Consider the following 20184-nt stretch of genomic DNA (forward strand, 5'->3'; position numbering starts at 1 on the left):
TCTCCAGTTTGCCACAGTAGTGTTTTTCTGGTGGTTGCACAATTCCATTTGTGCTTATGGAGGACTGGCCTCTTAGATTTGTTCTGGAATGGGGTGAGCGCACAACACAAACACTACTGAAGCCCTGTGACCAGCACCGTGTGGCACAAAGGAGGTTGGACGGATCAGAAAGATGGACCCTGCCTGGGGAGAACAGCCCCTCAGAGGAAACAAAAGGAAGGGACAAAAAATGGTCTGCATTGTAAACTTTTAAAGAGGAAACAAAGAAAGTCCAGTTTGGCTATCCCATGTGCAATCTATTCAGTTGCCCTGTCATTAGGGTCCTTTCCAGTTGAGTAATGGAGCCTTCTATTACTCCACAGATATAAAAAATGCTTAGAAATAAACTAAAGTTAAGCTTCCATTGCAATTTAGCATCTTGGCGGTTCAGACTTAGTTCTGCTGCCTCCTTGGAGACCACAACTCTGGGTCAGGGCCCTTGACAGGGTGCTTTTATACTGGCAGTGGTTTAGTGAAAATACCTTTCTTTTGAAACATTTTTTTAAAAGCAGAGTCTTTTCCCCTAACTTTTTTCACCCTCTAGAGGGTAGATTCAAGAGATGAATCCAAAATGTCTTCATGGTGGCTGGTGCTTTCGCTGTCGCAGCTTTGTGTGCTCGAGTAATTGGCTGCTTCTTGGAGTTTCATTAGCATATTCATCTGAAGAAAGAAAAAAAGACATCGATGTAAGCAATGATGCACTGAGTAAGCCAGCCCCTAAAAAACAAGGCCCTGAGCCACACTGAAGAGCTGTCTTATGCCATCCAAGTGACACAGAAAAATAATTATAGATTTTTACTCATTGCCCCTGGCTCCTACGCTGTTTCTCCCAAACATGACTACAACACCAAACCATAAGGACAAAATAGGGCCTCTAGATAACTCTTTTATTTGGGGTTGTGAATGAATACTGCTCCAGCAGGGAGACTGGAAAGGAAACTGTATCACAGCTGGACATCTGGGTTCGTTGCTGGAAAGTACGCCAAGCTTCCCAGTTTTTTGGCTGGGAGAAGCAGAAAGCATTGAATGGCAACTGAAAGTCGTGAATGTTCATACACACACAGACGCACACAGAGGCACACACACACCGTCCCTTGAGAGAAGGAGGGGATGGAGAGGAATGAAGCCAGCTGCTGCACACAAGCACACCATCTGCTGTTTAGGAGCTGACCTCGGGAGGAGGTGACTGAATGAAGCGGACCATGAGTGTTTGAAGAGGGAGAAGGAAAGAATTACTGTCAAGTTTGTGTTGTTGAATTTCTGGCTAAAATATGATTGATATATCACCGAAAACAAAAACCATCATCTGGAACAATAGCGGCTGTCTCAAGTTTCCCAGCCTTATAGGAGAATGGTAATGTTTGTTCTAGTAAAAGGGACATATGCATGAAAGCACCTGGGGAGAAAGGCAGCTAGCATTTCCATGTATTATAAAATAAAGAGCAGTCACCTTGCTTGAATTTTGATAGATCTGGAGCTCCACTGTTAGAGATGGACTTTTTTTTTTTTTTTTTTTTTTGAAAAAAGACTGTTTAAAGGCAAATTGTGAATAAATAGTTCAATGATTTTAGAAAGCACAGAAAAATTGGCACATGTCTTTATGACGGTAATGGACTTGTTTTCTTATCAAGGGTTTTGATAAATTGTAACAATTTTTATATTACCTAATGCATACTAATTTTATTATTCTATAATCAAAAGGTTTTTTTTTTTTTCCAACTTACAGAAATAGAAAGGAGAAATCTACAAAACGATTCCTTGGTCACACGTTAAGCTATGCACGCTTGTGTGCTCAGTATAAAATGTGTGCTTGATAAATGCTTGTGAAATAAATGATAAACTGGTAATCACCAATTTCACCAATAATACCTTTCTGACAAAGAGATTACAGTTATAGCATAATTTGAAGTCATTTTAATAGTCCTAAGGACAATATGTTTTAACATAATTTTCAATCTAACTCTCTTATTAAATAACCTACATAAGGTTATGAAATAAAAGTAGTTGGTGATGACTTTTAAACTCAGTAAGCCAAAAGTCAAATGTTTCCTTCAGCATAGTTTCTCTCCTACTCTCCTCTCTCTCTCTCTCTCACCCACACTCCCACCTTCCTACCTTCATGTCCATTCATATTCCTTCTCCCATTTATTTTATCAATCTGTCACTCATTAGCAGCTGCCTGTATGTTCAAGCATTTGGGTGAAACTAATCCGTAAAATAAAACTGAGTTTTGAGCACCCTGGTAATTTAGTAAGAGTAGAAATGATAAATGATATCTTTTTTAAAAGATACAGTTGTATCTTAGGCATAAAAGTTTGAAATCACTTGAATGCTGGATGTTGTAAAAGTTTCATTGTGTAATACTATTGTCATTAAAGTCTTAATTTTTTAAAATGGTGCCGTATAGTAAATATGTTCCATTATAATACATCCCACATTTCAGATTCATAATAAATGTATACAGTGGGATTTACTTTGCCTTTGCCTAGTATTATTTTGTGCATTCAAATCAAGGGAGATTACAAGAGAAGATTATGTATGATTTAGTCGTTATCATGATACATCACAATTCTCCAAAAAGTATTAATATTTTTCCTCTCTTCTTCCCCACACTCACTGCAATGGTTTGCATGTGATATGCCCCTTCCAAAATTCTTGTGGAAATTTTATCCCCATGGTGGCAGTGTTGGGATGTGAGTCCTAGTGGGAGGTGTTGAATCACGGGGACGGATTCCTCATGAACAGATTAATGGCATTCTGGTTAGGGGTCAGTGTGTTCTCACTCTGGAGGGAATGGATTAGTTCCTGTGAGACAGCAGGTTATTAAAGAGTCTGGTTTCTTCTCTCAGCATGTAGCCTCTCTGCACACTCTCACTCCTCTTCCACTTCCCACCATAAGTTCATGCAGCATGAGGCCCTCACCAGATGCAGCTGCCCAATCCTAGACTTTCTAGCCACCAGAACAATGAGCCAAATGAATCTCTTTTCTTTACAAATTGCCCAGCCTCGAATAGTCTGTTATAGCAACACTAAATGGAATAGGACATCTATAGTCATAAATGTAGTGTTTATCATTTCTAACACCTTGATCAGGTCCTTATCATCACTGTTACTTACAAATCTGCTAAGCTTCCAGATTCCATCCTATCTCCTTCAATCTGCCCTCTCTCTACTCTGTTACTAAAGTGATCTTTAGAAACTGCAGATCTAACTAGGTAAATCATGGCTCAGACACCTTTGATGGTTCTCCACTGTCTCTGTGATAAAGTTTTAACTTCCTGCAATGATAAACAAGGCTTAGCATGATCTAGCAATCGTATACTTCCATAGTTTTAATTCCTACTGCCAACAGGTGTGTAGTTCCCTAAACTCATCATTTCTATTATACTGTCATCTAATGTTTCACATTCTATTTCTTTAATTTTGGTTGTTTTCCTCCAACCATATGGTGAACTCCTATTAATCATTCAAGATCCAGCTCAAGTATCTCCTCTGTAAAGCTTTATTCTAACTGCTTCGTCTATGAACTCACAATTTTACCTAATATGTGCCTCTATTATGTTACTGCAGTTTATATAGTTAGCAGTGTCTCTTCGCTACCGGATTTTAAGCTTTTTGAGATCAGAAATGATACTGTAGTTATCTCCTGATCACAAGGTCTTAGCATTAAATACTTATTAGCATTCACTTTGTTGTTAATGGTGAATACACATTGTATTTTTAAAATAATATGAGATATACCAAAAACTTGCATCCTTGTTCAGATTCAAAAAGTCTCTCTCCTCTCTTCTTCTGTTTCTTCGCCATACTCATTGCTATGGGGATTTCTGACACTAAATAGTGGATGTTTTCTAGGATTTCTAATTTAGAATGGACTGAAAATATATGTTGGCTTCATGCTAGTAATTACAGAAATATATAGAAATAAAAACAGATAGACTGTCACCAGCCTGACCAACATAGGGACATAGAGAAACCCCGTCTCTATTAAAAATACAAAATCAGTCAGGCATGGTGGTGCACGCCTGTAATCCCAGCTACTCTAGAGGCTGAGGCAGGAGAATTGCTTGAACCCGGGAGGCGGAGGTTGCAGTGCGCCGAGATCGTGTCATTGTCCTCCAGCCTGGGCAATAAGAATGAAACTCCGTGTCAGAAAAAAAAAAAAAAGAAAAGGAAGGAAGCAAGCAAGAAAAATAGATGATAGAAATATTTATTTTTTAAAACCAGAGAAAGCCTGCCAAATATTTAGTTTTAGATGATGTCTTTTACTATTTAGCATGCAAGACCTCATAACTCCCTGTTTCTTAAGATGTTTAATAGAGCAGCAGGTTAGGAAGCAGGAATTCTTTTTACCCCAATTCTCATGCCAGAATGGGAAACCCTGAATTTGTTTCCTGTACTGGAAGACAAGTGCATTCAGAACCAGGAAAAAAAGTGCTTTATGGGGTGAGCTGACCTGGACTATGAGAACCGGGAAAGTTGAGGGCATTTCTTAAGGGCTTCATACTCTACAGACTAAAACTGAGAACAAATCTTATAAACACCTCTCCTTATAAAACAGACATGTTATATAAAAACTGCAGAGGTAGGACTGGAATTTTTGAGGAATTCAGATTAAATAATCCATACTCACATTCTAAAGCTTATGTGTACTCTATTAATCATTCATTCAGCAATGATTTAGTGTATGTTCACAATTATGCTGGATCCAAACCAATTTCATCACCACTGTTGATTCCTAACTATGAATCATCTAAAAGGTCAGGTACCAGGTAATAAAAATATAAGTCTGGGCTCTTAAGGACTATATCACCTAGATCAGAAATCAGCAGGAAATTCCTGGAATCTAAGTAGGTCTATGTACATACTTCAGTGATTTTATGAAACTCTTAAAATTGTATGCTACATTTTCAGTGTGTATGCATTTTGCTGGGAGAGGATCTTGAAAGTTTATCAGATTTTCCACAAGAAACTCCCAAAATGTTCACCTGAGATGATGATGATGACGTGTGTGTGTCAGGGTTGTTGGTGTAAGAGTATTCCCTAAAATATCAAGTAATTTTATGTCCTCAAGTATAGTCATAGGTTATGATTTTTGATTATTTATGTTTTGTGCTTGTTTGAGTTAAGAAACATAATGAATTTTATTTCAGTATCTTTTCTTTCTGTATTAGTTGTAAAAGTCCAATAAGCTCTTTAGTCATACAATGGTGAAAACACTTCACGTTTGATACCAATATATTGAAAGTAATCTGTAAAATAAAAAATAGATACATAAAAGCATTTTTTCCTAATACTACATACTTAATATTTTCAGAATATTCATACTTTGGAGTTTTACAGACTTTTACTTCAATTATTCTACTATATTAAAAAGTAAATAAAACATAACTTCCATTTGACTTCCAAGTTAGTTTATCCTTCGCTACAGTAGGCAACAGAAGACCCATTCTATAAAATTAGTCAGGTTAGTTGATATAGCAAAATATTTTTTAGTTCTCCATAAGTACATTATACCACAGTTTTCTTGGTTTTTCTATAAGGAACAAAATTGAGTTTTCTCTTAGATCGCCTATTGAGTTTTAGTCATAATATAGAAAATCATATTTAAATAAATATATATTCAAGTAAAAAATATATACACAATTTAATGGATAATAATGACGTAAAATTTACGTCTAGGAGTTCATTCTGGTTATAATGTTTCTTGTTTTTTAAGCATACAAGTCTTGGTTTTCACTTTAGATTTCATCATGGGAAAGCAGACCAAAGATAATAGGGTTAAAATGTTCCAAATATTGCCTAGGGTAAGCAAATGTCTTTGCTAGAATGACTAAGAATTATGACTATACACTGGCAGTCAAGTTACACAGGAAAAGCGAACATCTGATTCTTTACCAGGGGATCTCCTTCTGTGTCTAGTTTGAGGAATGGGCTTTGAGGTTGTGCGGCTTCCTTAGTGGATGTGCAGCCTTCATACCCAACGTCTTCTGGTCGCAGCGGAAAGTAAGGCCTGGGCTCTCCTGAGGCAGAGATGCTGAGCTCCATGGATACTGTGTCAAGCACCCACTTTGAAAGGATCTTCCCATGGTGTGGGCGTTTCCCATACATCTATAAAGTTGACCATGTGTTTAGCATACTAAAAAACACTTTGTATTCAGTAAAAAAGCGGCCGGACTACTAGTTTGGAATGTGATTTTTTGACATACTGAGTTCTTAAGGGACTTTCAAGAGAATTAAGTATTTGCATAACAATTTTTCTAGATTAAAACATGTAACTGTCACACGCTCACTTTAAACTTGAAGCTAGACAAAATAAAGCCTGAAATTTGGAATAGATATCAGCTTTTTGGAAAGAATATAACAGGAGTTTATTATAAATAAACATAGAAATGACTGCCACATTTACTTTACTAGTAAATTTGACAAACAAGAGAAAACTAAAGATTGAAAAAATAAAAGCTTCATTTATGGGAAGATTTTTAAAAATATGCTTGACGTTCAGTGGAGTGTCTACTAAAGTGTCCTTGGCCAATGGCAATAAACGACGCCACTTATTTTCTCTGTAATTCACCTACTCAAACTTTCTTTTAGAGTAAGAATACTTTCTCAGGGGGGGGGGGGGGGGGGGGGGGGGGGGGGGGGGGGGGGGGGGGGGGGGGGGGGGGGGGAGGGGGAGGTGATAACAATTTTCCCATGCTCCTTTGCTCTTTAATCCCATTGCTTTCTGTAAAAACTCTTTCTTAGATGTTTGTGTTCAGGCTATAGTACAAGAGGAAAAAAAATAGGAACTGAGTATCCAGCCTTGCAAGAACCTTTATTGTGCCAAATTTGCCCAATAAGGAAGAGCTGATATAGCTTGGTAAGAGTAACTCGGGCAGTGGAACAGAAGAATAGATAAATCCAAGGAGTTAAAACATTTTTAACTGAAAGCAAAGCTGAATCCAAAACTAGAAAGGGCACCCGAAGAGAAGAAATGAGACATTGTTAAAAAAAAAACAAAAAAAAAAAAGTATAATATTATCAAAGGCACAGAAAAAAAAGTGAAAATTAAGAGAATGGGGCCAGTAACATAGGGACACTTGTTTCTTAAATTACTTTCCCTCCCCATTTGACTTGCTGGCCATCCTGGTTAGCAGGTGCATATTTGGTCTAGCTGACATATTTGGGTTTGTTGTTAGATGGTTGTTTTGTATGTTTGTTTTGGTTCAAGTAACGACAACCAACGGAAAAATGGTGGGCATTAACCCAATCAAAAAATCATGGACCCGCTTGGAGTTTTCTTTTGAGTTTCTTTCTGGAGAAGTTTGGACTCACCCCAAAATAAAAGGGATCTAGGTATCTCGATAACTGTGGCATTTCCATTTTTTTAATCCTTAGGAGATGATAACAGAGTAACAATCATTATCCTTTTTTTTTTTTTTTTTTTTTTTTGAGACGGAGTCTTTCTCTGTTGCCCAGCTGGCGTGCAGTGGCGCGATCCTTGGCTCACTACAAGCTCCGCCTCCCAGGTTCACGCCATTCTCCTGCCTCAGCTCCTGATAGCTGTAATTACAGTCCCACACCACGCCCCAGCTAATTTTTTTGTAATTGTTTAGTAGAGACGGGTTTCACCGTGTTAGCCAGGATGGTCCTCGGTCCTCCTGACCTCGTGATTCGCCTGCCTCGACTCCCAAAGTGCTGGGACTACAGGTGGGGGACCACCGTGCCCGGCCACCTTTTTTTTTTCTTTCTTTTTTTAATAGTTATCTTGTTTTAGAGCAAAATTTCCTCTCAGTTATAAACTTACTTTAATAGATGTAATGTATAGCTGCTAACACAACTTAAACCAATTGAAGAAAAACGTGTATAATTCTTTGGAAAGCTTAAATTATGTTTATTTGTTTTGTTTTAAATGTAAGTCTAGAATCAGCTAATTCCTAGGTTTCAAAGAACCAGCCAGGGACAGCAAAATGGAAGAGACCATGAAAAGCTAAATGGGTCAAACATTGGTATTTTCTGAGTGAATAATACATATTGTAGAAAGAATCTGAATAAAGAGAAATCTAAATATTCAGAATGAGAATGATTGATAGCTTTTTAGAAGAATCACTAGAATAAAAATCAAATCCACGGTATCACCAACATTTTTCCAAACTAGAACATCTGGCAGAGTGCATTCCCCATAAAGATTTTTCAAACAAAAAAATCAGCCTTCATCGAAGAGATTGTTTTATTACTCTAAAACTTTGAGTGTCATTTTTGCCCCCAGGCTTTGATTTCTCGCACTTTCTCTCCAATCCAAGATTCTTTGTTGGCCAGTAGATCCATGGGAATGGGATCATGACAGGCATGATTCTTTGCTTCTTGCTCCCCCTAGAAATATTTTCAGCTGATAGCTTTTCTGGCAACCAGCACAGTCTTCAATAGCAATGACACACTGTCTACCCCACCAAAGGATCTTCCAATTTCTCCTTCCACGTGCTGGATTCCCCCTCCCTCAATAGGCCCTAATCCACAGGTTGATTCATCTTTCACACTAACCTAACTACTCAAACATCCTGAACCTTAGCAGAAATGAGACATTTTTATCCCTCTTCAAAAATAATTTTGAAAATATCTCTCAGTTTTTAGTTTGAAGAAACTAATCCTTATCCGTGATTACACTTTTGCCCAAAATGCGAAACTTATAGAATTATAATTCTCCAAATAATGTTCTATAAAGTATATTTATTTAAATATCGAAAAAAAGAACGCCATAGCACCTTTTGACATAAGATCTAGGGATGTCTTAAGCATTTTCGATATTATCATTTCAGGATTCTTACAAGATTCTTTGCTTTCTATCTAATTAGTAGCAAATACTTAAATGAGGAGGAATTTATTTATAAATACTTCTAGATAATGGTTTATTAAAACCAAAACCATAGCTAGAGAACAAATAATGTATCTAAATATTAACTTTAAAATTATGAGTTCTAAAATTTTCATAAAATGATTTTTTTTTGTACAAATAATCAACATCGAAAGAGTCAACTTACATCCTAGGTAGTATAATAGTTGTAGAAGAATTCTGAAACACAATACGTTATACTTGAAAAATAAAAACATTTGTATAAGCTTTTATTTTGTTGGAGGCACTTGCTTGGGATAGATTGGCTCATACCTTTAAAGGTGTTAATTTGATTATTTAAATCTAGAGTAGAACCAATCAATAGCATTATTTAGGATCTTAGCTTTGTCTCTGAGGCTTCAGAGTATCCTCATAAAATTCATCATGTTCACTAGAACTATCATTTTAGTTCCGAATACTGCCATGCCATTCTACTAGATGAAGAGAGCATGATAGTAAAAGGGAGTAAAAGAGGGAAAATAGATGGACAATTTTTTAGATAGTAAAATAAAGACAACATGATATTATAGATGATAGAATGTGGAAAACATAAATTATATCTTAATTCTAGTAGTAGTTGTAAAACCAAAAATAGAGATGTCTTGGCTGAGTTATTGAAAAGGAGATGAGATTCTTCCTCAATAAACTGAGTGATTATGTTACATACATTTTAAAGAGTTTTATAATTCTACAGTTTCAAATTAAACTTAAGGAAATAGCAGTACTTATGGGAAAATGACATGTATTTTGTTGGAGAAATAGGGATTTCTTTTAGTGATACATTTTCATTTTTTAGTTAGGAAAAAACAGAAGGGCCTTGGTTGCAGGGCCTCAAGATATAATGCACATGAGAGGAAGAGCAAAGAATCTGTGAAACCAATATGTCATAGATCAAAAGACTAACTGACTCTCTTAGAATTTAGAGTACTCCCTCCAAAATAGTAAAGGACCCTGCAAGTGATATTAAAGGGCTTCCAACAATGAAGTATACTAAAAACAGGAAACTTATAAGCAAAAGCTACTTGTTAAAAATTATGTGAATAAAAGGAAAAAACAATTCCAGCCTGAGCAACCTGGTGAGACCATGTCTCTAAAATAATAATAACAACAGTAAAAATAACTGAGAGTGGTGGTGTCTGCCTATACTCTCATCTACTTGGAAAGCCTCATCACTTGAGCCTAAAAGTTTGAGACTGCAGTCAGCCATGGTTGTACCACTGCACACTGACCTGAGTGACAGAGTGAGACCCTGTCTCAAAAAAAAAAAAAAGAAGAAGAAGAAGAAAGAGAGAGCGAGAGAGAGAGAGAGCGAGAGAGAGAGAGAGAGAGATGGGGGAGGGGGAGAGGGAGGGAGGAAAGAAGCAAGGAAGGAAGGAAAGAAGGAAGCAAGGAAGGAAGGAAGGAAAAGATAAAGGAAATTATGTGATAAGAGTATAAATGGTCAAGGCTCATGTAAACATGGCTGTGTCATAAGATGTAGAACTGTGCAATTAAGGCCGGGCGCGGTGGCTCAAGCCTGTAATCCCAGCACTCTGGGAGGCCGAGACGGGTGGATCACGAGGTCAGGAGATCGAGACCATCCTGGCTAACACGGTGAAACCCCGTCTCTACTAAAAATACAAAAAACTAGCCGGGCGAGGTGGCGGGCGCCTGTAGTCCCAGCTACTCCGGAGGCTGAGGCAGGAGAATGGTGTAAACCCGGGAGGCGGAGCTTGCAGGAAGGGCAAACCCGGCCCCAGCCCTCCCGCCCGGGCGACAAAACAAAAACCCGTCTAAAAAAAAAAAAAAAAAAAAGAACTGTGCAATTAATTAGCTACCTAATAAAAATAATCTGTAAACATCCATGACAACCATTTGGACTTAAATGTGTAGTTGTTGTAATAACTGTGCCTTTTCTTTCTCTTACAAATTTGTTCTCAGAACAGGCAAAATATTACAAACTATTTGCTCTTGAAAACTTTATTGCTCTATTTATATAGTTCATGCCTTTAGTTTTCTGCATAAATACCCAGATTTTCTTTTGCCTTTAAAATAATTTTTTTGCTTTTTTATAAAAATAGTAATGAAAATTGAGTACTATACCTGAAGACCCTCTCTCACTGCCTCTAGAATATAAGGTACTAAAGAATAGTTCCAGAGATCCATGAACCACACTCTAGAACCTTCTACATCCATGGGGCAAGGAAGGAAAAGTCGGGGACCTGAGAAGAAACAAATAACAAAATATTTTAAGAGTTATATTTAATAATCTAAAGACATATCTAGACACCATTTTAGAATATATTTCTTGCAAAATTCCTAGAAAGTTATATTATTAGACAGCTTGATTGTTATTAAAGCATGTTTACTGAAGACCCAATATCCTAGCCTCTTCTATCTTTTTACAATAAATATTAATCTAGGACACAATATACTAGAGTTAGGAGAAGACATAAAAGTCATAATCCAGTTATTCTGTTTCATTTTACAAGCAACAAAGCTGTGCTGAAATGAATTGCCAAATATAAAACATGTCATTATTTGCAGAACTGGGAACTGGCATGAGTGTTCTGGTCCCAGTGTAGAATTCTTCTTCCTAATCTAAACTGTGTTTACAGTGAGTACATTTTTATGATGCATAACAATGTGAAAGAGACTTCTGTACATGCAATTAAAGGAGGAATCCAAATGTAAATAACTTTATGCAAACTAAAAGAGAAATAACTCAGTTGTGTCTTCATGAAAAACACAAAACACCTAAATTATCTACAAAGCATCTAAATTATCTCTAACTAAAATCTTTCCTCACAACTTTATTTGACATGAGCTATTTAGCCAGATTTGGTTTTTAGCATAAAACGTATCCTAAATTGATACTCTTCATTTCCAGTGGTTATCTGATTTTTAGATATTTGTCCATAGTGAACTTATTTGATCTCAGTAATATTTTAGTAAAACATAACTGTCAGACAAAGTGGATTTAATTGGAGATATAAAGAAGAAGAAAGTAAACTTTCAGAAGGGGAAAAAATAAATCTCTGGAAGCTTGCAAAAACATTAGCTTTGCTTGTTATTTTCTACCATCCAATCTGGCCATCTTTACCAAGTACTGTTAGTTCCTGGAAAATGACATATTATAATTTTGGAACTCACCAATGGTAACGTCAGAAGAACTGTGTGTTTCCAAAAAACTGTTGAGATGATGCCACGTCTTAGGAATCCAATCTATAATTTTGACTAGGTCATTATTGCGAATGTTCCTTTCAATTTCTATCTCTATGAGTTTTCTTCGAAGATATCTGCCTAAAAAGCCTTTCACTGGTTCTGTATGATTTGCACATAATACCCACCTACAAAAGAAAAAAATATCAGAATTTTTTATATAAATTAAAATTTACATTCACAGTGATTCTTTATCATTATTATTTATTTCCCATTTCAATTGGTGGCTACATTTTAATGATCAAAGGTACTAGCATGAGAGCTATAATGTAGCTAACTCTACTTTTGAGCTAAAAGAAGCTCATGTGCGTCAGAAGTGAGGGGAGTCTACATGCTGAACACACTTCTGTAGGAGAATCACAAATCCTGAAATAGCAACTCTCTTCACATTTCTCACACTTAGAAGGAATATGCTCTACTTTAACCAGGGACATAGTGAACAGAAAAAACATTTACTTTTCTTTTTTCTTTCCTTTTGTTTTGTTTTGTTTAAAGAAACACTTCTGATTACAGGTTGAAGATCATGAAATGTTCGCTTGAGAAAGAGTGTCAGAAGTGAGAATTATTTTCACACAACAGGTCATCTCTGGCAAGATTTGTAAAAGTACAAATAGAAAAACAACCCCCAAAAACAAACAGAAAGAAACAATGCCAACGCCCTCCCCCGCCCACACACATACACACACACCAAAAAACAAAACCAAAAGAAACCTTCCACTTAAGTTTACCTGAAATTGTGATGCAGCTCTAGATTTGGTGATGAAGAAACTCCCTGATTCATTGTTCCAATAATGTATGGACTAGAAAAAAAATAAAAAGAAAATTTTAATTTACTGGAGGTAAAAGTGATTAATTCGTTAAAATTATCTTAGAAAACTACTAGGATAGATATGGATTATTCCATTTCAATATTTGTCTTTTAAAGGGTAATTCTGTAAAATGACAGAAGGGAAAATGACAAAGATTACTGGATTAGAAATTAACACTTGAGTTTCTAATTCCAGCTCTGGCATCAAGGCAAGGCATTTTCTCTCTCTGAGCCTGAGTATATTTGTAATTTACATTATTTGAGTAAAGAGTTTAGTTAGTATAATCATAGGGGTTTTGTCCCACTCTAACATCTTATAATGCTTATGATAAAGTTCATTAATTTTACTATTTTAATATGTCAGTTATGTTAAAGATTATTAATACTGTGAGAAAATTTGTATTCTTTCAATCCTTATTTTATGCTGATCTGTTTGTAACTTCAAAAAAATCTCTAGCAGAGATAATTGGAATATTTGCCACTATTAAAACTAATTATTTTATGTTGATATTCTTATATGTCCTTTCTTTAGAAGCCATGCCACAATGAATCTTTAGTGGGTTTTAAGATTTTTTTAATACCTTACTTTAACCTTTCCTTTTATTGTAAATAGTTAAAATCATACTCATTAATAGAGGGAGCTATATCTGAATGTATTAAGTTTATCTCTATAGAAAGGTTTAATTTAAACTTTGATATGAACTGAGAATGAAACCAGAGCTCTAAAGGCTCCCTTTAGTTTTTAATTTCCATGACTAAAACTATTCCATCATTGATGGTGGTTTCCCAAATGTTCATCATGTCTGCAGAAGCTAACATCATCAAGGAAGTTCTTTTTCCATAAAAGTGCCTGGGATATGGTTGTTGAATGAATACATAGATATTCTAAGGAATGCATATGGAGTCTTTAAAACTATGGTATATTATAAAAGAGGGTTTCTCAAATTAATGGCAGCCATTGTAAGTCTAAAAATAATAGCTACTCGGGTAGTTCATATGTTAATTAGCTGTAGTTAATCATTCTACAGTGCACATCTACTTCAGAACATCATGGTTTACAAAATCAATATGCACAGTTTTATCTGTCAATTTAAAAAATAAAAATTAAATATTAAAGAAATTTAAAAAATTAAAAAACAAAATGCATACAGGCACAAGAAAGCACATTTGATGATAATTATTTTCTTTTCATTATTCAAAATATTTGATAAGCATACCATTTGTTGTATTTACAATTGAGAAAACCATTGAAGATATCACTCAGAGAGCCCACATGATGAAGATTATCGAGAATTATTACAACTGGGAGCTCCACTCCATTATTATCAGCACTGCACTGTTCAGCCAGGTTAGCTAGATATTGTTGCAATTCCTTTCAAAAAATGAAGAAAACAGATACGTCAATGATAAATTTATACTAATGGCAAGCAGTTAATATTTTAGAAATAGCATACTTTGTCCTCTATTCAGTTTCTTTCATTAAAGTCATAGATTATTCAACTGATGTAAAATCTTTTCTACAAATCAAAACCATATATTGCTGACTGAATAATTTTTTTTTTTTTTTTTTTTTTTTTTTTCTGAGACGGAGTCTTGCTCTGCCGCCCAGGCTGGAGTGCAGTGGCCAGTTCTCAGCTCACTGCAAGCTCCGCCTCCCGGGTTTACGCCATTCTCCTGCCTCAGCCTCCCGAGTAGCTGGGACTACAGGCGCCCGCCACCTCGCCCGGCTAGTTTTCTGTATTTTTTAGTAGAGACGGGGTTTCACCGTGTTAGCCAGGATGGTCTCGATCTCCTGACCTCGTGATCCGCCCGTCTCGGCCTCCCAAAGTGCTGGGATTACAGGCTTGAGCCACCGCGCCCGGCCAATTTTTTAAATAAAAGCGAGAAAAAGGAAAGCAATAGAAGATCCAGTACCAAACACTTGCAGCAAATACAAAAGTATAAACAAGAAGGCCTATTTCTCAGTGGTTTTCTCCCTGAAAGAAAAGCCAAAATGAGTTCTGGATGTGAACTCTTACGATAAACCATAAACACTGAGATTTTATTCTGAGTTTGGTATTCAATGATAAAAGTAAACTTTAGCAACCTTAATATTTCAAGTATGAATTGAATTCAAAATGGCACTTCTGAGGTTCCACTAATATTTTTAATATGTTAATTCTAATTCATGTAGATAGGGTATATCTAAAAATACAGCCATAGGACCTTGATAAAAGTATGCTTATTATTTATTTATAATCTGCATTGCATACAATTGCTGTAATTTTAAACCAAGACAAAATTAGTTATATTTCACCTGGTGAAATATAACATTAGCATTTAGCATCTCTTGAGTTTCTTGGTTCTTTTACAGGTGTTATTCCTGTCTAATAGCTTTTAATCTAAATATGATAACCAGTTTGCTGATTGACTGCTCTCACAGATGGGTAGGCCAGGAACATAATTAGGTTTCTTAAAATTATCCTAATCAGTAAGAACATTTCCATAATATTTGCATATTTACAATGACATTTCCAATTTGCAAATCGTGCTCAGGGTTATAAAACAATTCCATGATTCTGGTTTCTGGCAGCCAGGTAAATATGTGAATTGCTCACTCTAGATGCAACCTCTCTCTATCTGTAACACCACTGCTGAAATAAAAGTAGGAGATAAAACACAGGCCAGAATTTTGAGGCATTCAGTAAGTTTTATTTATGTTCAAATATAAAAATGTATTAAAGAAATAAAGTACTATTGGTTTTCTATTGAGCTAATCACATAAAATAAATCTTGCCTAAGACACAGAATGCAGAAAACTATGTTTAAAACTGTTGAATATTCTGGAGAATTCTATTTACTTTAAAAGAAAAAATAAAATTTATGTCACTAATTTAGCTACATTAAGTCATTCATTTGTTTATAAAATATTCACTGTCTATCTGCTGCATTCATAGCCTTAGACCAAGCCCTGGGTATACAGAAATAGTGAAGTCTGATTCCTGCTATCAATGGACTGTAAGTTGGTTTAACATTTATTATGAACTGCATCAAGTACTTTTCTGGACATGTGGACTACAAAGGGTAATCAGGCTGTTTTCCCCGTAAGCTCTAAGAGTTGTCACATTAGGGTCTTGAATTTAAATATGACAAATGATTTCAATATGATATCATAAATATATTAGGAGATATGAGAAGTCAAGGGAATAGATTTAGCCTAGCTGCTGGGTGTCAAGAATGGTTTTCTGGAGGAGGTAACACTGGAGCCTGAGTGGGGTGGTAGGCACACAGGTAAATGATAATTTACAAAACCCAAGGTAAAACATTCCATGAGAGAGGATAAAGGAGGCATGTGGCTTATAGGAGAGAAAAAGATTAATTCTAACCAAAGCATCCTGCTGGCACCAAGGATTTAGAGATAAAACACAATTTCTGTCTTTCAGGAACTTAGAGTTGATAAGCAGAGAAGCAGGTCAGCAAGTCATTCACAATACAGTGTTCTAAGTGAAATGCACAAAACATTATAGGTACACTTAATCCAGACTTAAGGTTCACAGAAAAACAGAGTACAGTGGTTAAAAGGGGGGGAAAAAGATCGAAGTCTAAAGAATAAAAAGTGAAACCTGAAAAGTGTAAGTGTATGATGTGTTTTGGGAAGTAAGTGTTCCGTTGTTACAGAAAAATATAGTACATGCTAGTGGTGGTGGCAATAAAAAAGAAAAAAGACTTTGAATCCATGCAGAAGTTGAATTTTTTTATATAAACAAGTGTGAAACATTGATATGTTTGTTTGCTTCTTTGTTTTCAGTAGAGGAAAGCAATTTATTTATCCAAGGAAACAGAAATGTGAAAGATGGAAGAATTAATTAGAAATGGAAATAGCATTTAAGAAGCTTATGACCTTCCTGGAATAGAAGGTCAGGCATATACATATATAACTATAATTCACAGTCAAAATAATACATTACTTCAAAAATGTATAGATCAAAGATTTTGTTTATAGTATGTAAAGATTGCTTATAGTGTCTGGAAAAGGCATTGTGGGAGCAGTATTATTTGCTATTATTCCCTTATTTTTAAGATTGGTTAATATCTTGATGCTTAAACATGAGAGAAGAGCTTTCCAAATACAGAAGAATAATCAGTCAGAAACATGAAAATATGATACTCATGTAGGAAAAAAGCTAAGAATATGTGTTTTGTGAAAGGAAATGGTGGTAACGAAATTGTAAAGAAAACTTTGCAACCTTAAATGATGAGTAAGATCACTGGACATTTCCTGTTGGCAGTGAAGAAACATTCTTCTGCTGACCTGACTAAGTAGTCACAATTGTGATTTAACATGTGGTGAGCATATTGAAAGGAGGAAGCGAGACCAGCCAAGAGAATACTGAAATTATTGAAGCCTAGAGATACTAAGGGACTGAACAAGGAACAGTGCGACGTTTTTGATCTAGTACGGAAATCAATAACAAAAATTGAAAAATTTTAATTTGGTCAGATTTTAATTATGAAAGGATATTCTATGTTCCATAAGGTGAATGAATATATCCCAAAAAAGAGAGAAGGGAAATTTAAAGGGAATTGTGTATCAAGCAGTTACAAAATAATTGTAGAAATCCAAGAAATAGAGGAGGATGTTAATCTGGAGGGTGGTTGTGTTGGAAAGGAATGGAAGAGGATAAACTTATAATACATGTTTGGGGCTGCAACTGCCAATTCTCAACTTGTATATTTAGTAGGTAAATAGAAACATATGTGTAGCATGATAGAAAGCTTATAAATTTGGGATAGTGGGCATGGCTGATAGTGTTTAACTGAAGTCAACCACACAAGTCAACTCAAGTTGAAGCCATGAGAGTCATCCAAAGGAGATTAAAAGTGAGAGAGAACAGAATAGTTCACTAGAGAGAAAAACAATTACATTTACTGGGAAGAGAAGGAAGAGCAGAGAGGGGAAAAAAAAACTGAAAAGGAATTTACCAGGGAGTAGGAAACAAAGAGAAAATGATCATCATGAATGTCAGAAAGAGAGAGAGAAAGGGGAGGCACAAAGGAATTAAATTTCATAATTAGCAGGTCACTGGGTCATTTTTGGACAATCAGAGCCTTTAGATTCTAATTCTAATGTGGCTTTCTTTCATCTCGAGAGGGTAGTAGATCCCTCGGGAATCTGATGGTAGGTATGAACCAATGGATGTAGAAACAAGCAAACACAAATACACTTTTTTCATACAGCTTAGGAGTTTTTCACAGATTCCCTTGAAATAACTTCATGATACCCACTCTAGCTTGATGAAAATGAAATATTAGATTGAGGCACTGATGTACTGGCATTAAAAGTCTTTTTTCCAGATCTAGTCAGGTAGAAGCAAACAGGCATATCTACCAGATGGGAGTTGGCAATGAGATGAATCCCATACTCTGAAACTACAGGTGGAACACCACAGTTACATAAAAGCAGTAAATCACTGCTTTCTCAGATGCTGAATCCAGACACACTAAAAAGGAATCTTTCAAGTCCAGGTTTCTGATCTTTTCCAACCTAACATTACAAATGGCTTCAGCTGGCCGCGCATTCTCTACTAAATCCATCTCTAGCCTTCTGGGCCTACTATATTGAAAGTGTAATTGTTTATGTGTACTGCTCTCAATCAAAATATTCCAGCTGGCAGCTTGAGGGAGGGCTTGAAGTGTGGGAAGAGGAACAGAATGTAAAGTGCAGAGGTACGGAAAACATGAAAAGATGTTTTTCATTTGATGATTTGTTGTTCGAGTTTCTTCTTTTTTTTTGAATCAGTAAGTGGTTTTTGGATTTGTCTCTTCAGTGCTATCTATGGCACAGCATAAAATGCGTCAGCATTTACACAGCTCGTTTTCAGGAACAGGATTTCTTATTTCATGCCTCATTAGCATTTGACTTCAGTAAATCTATGCTGTTGGTATCCCTAATACAATCTCAACTTGTCATCCCCTCTTTTTTTATATTTATCCTCACTTACCCTCACCCCTGACTCCCAAGAAAATACTGGGTATTCTCTGTCAATTTGGCAAAACTTGTCCAAATTTCCTGGCAATGAGTTTGTATTCAGCATTACTGATAGCTTGCTCATATCTTCAAACCATAAAGAATAACATAAAAAGATATATTTTTTTAGTTATACTTTGTGCTTTCTTGGGAATGAATGCTACTGTGATTTGTTCAAGAGTTTCTTCCTGGGGTGGGCGCAGCGGCTCATGCCTGTAATCCCAGCAGTTTGGAAAACTGAGGCGGGTGGATCACGAGGTCAGGGGATTGAGACCATCCTGCTAACATGGTGAAATCCTGTCTCTACTAAAAATAAAAAAATAAAAAAAAATTAGCTGGGCGTGGTGGTGGGCACCTGTAGTCCCAGCTACTCGGGAGGCTGAGGCAGAAGAATTGCTTGAACCCAAGAGGCGGAGGTTGCAGTGAGCTGAGATCGTGCCACTGCACTCCAGCTTGGGCAACAGAGCAAGACTCCATCTCAAAACAAAACAAAACAAAATTAATAAAATAAATAAATTAAAAAATAAAAAAAGAGTTTCTTCCTATGACTGTTTCCTAGCATCATTAGCTCTGCCAATGCTTGGCAATGGTTTTCCCCTGCCCATTACTTTGCAATAAAGTACTGAACTGACCTAACAATGGCACAAATGATTGTCCTCGGGAAAAGCAAAAAATAAGAGTGTTGGAAATATTTCACCAAAAAAGTTAATAGGACACTAACATGTTCTTAACAGAACATCTCTAAGCAATAAACTTTTCTTCCTAAGCTGAGATAGATAGATAGATAGATAGATAGATAGATAGACAGACAGATAGATTTTTTTAGGGAAAGCTATGTTTTAAAATTAATGCAATTTACCTATTTTGTTTTGGCATGTAAACTACATTCTAATGAAGCTTCATCTATTTAATTTAAAACTTGATTTTGGCCGGGCGCGGTGGCTCACGCCTGTAATCCCAGCACTTTGGGAGGCCGAGGCGGGTGGATCACGAGGTCAGGAGATCGAGACCATCCTGGCTAACACGGTGAAACCCCGTCTCTACTAAAATGCAAAAAATTAGCCGGGCGTGGCGGCGGGCGCCTGTAGTCCCAGCTACTTGGGAGGCTGAGGCAGGAGAATGGCGGGAACCCGGGAGGCGGAGCTTGCAGTGAGCCGAGATCGCGCCACTGCACTCCAGACTGGGCGACTGAGCAAGACTCTGTCTCAAAAATAAAAAATAAAAAATAAAAAATAAAATAAAAAAATAAAAAATAAA

General features: G+C 36.2%; 1 protein-coding gene across 1 annotated transcript in view; it reads right to left on the reverse strand.

The window, feature by feature from the left end:
- Positions 1 to 579: 579 nt before the first annotated feature.
- The window catches only part of NAV3 (neuron navigator 3), a 383881-nt gene continuing 364276 nt past the window's right edge, over positions 580 to 20184 (reverse strand). The window contains 8 exon segments of the mRNA XM_017872509.1: positions 580 to 699; positions 5938 to 6045; positions 6048 to 6092; positions 6094 to 6150; positions 10994 to 11112; positions 12044 to 12240; positions 12841 to 12912; positions 14138 to 14292. Of these exon segments, the coding sequence (XP_017727998.1) occupies positions 580 to 699; positions 5938 to 6045; positions 6048 to 6092; positions 6094 to 6150; positions 10994 to 11112; positions 12044 to 12240; positions 12841 to 12912; positions 14138 to 14292 (873 nt within the window).

Source organism: Rhinopithecus bieti, unplaced genomic scaffold (genome assembly GCF_001698545.2).
Source record: "Rhinopithecus bieti isolate Rb0 unplaced genomic scaffold, ASM169854v2 scaffold_5476, whole genome shotgun sequence".
Taxonomy (NCBI): Eukaryota; Metazoa; Chordata; class Mammalia; order Primates; family Cercopithecidae; genus Rhinopithecus; species Rhinopithecus bieti.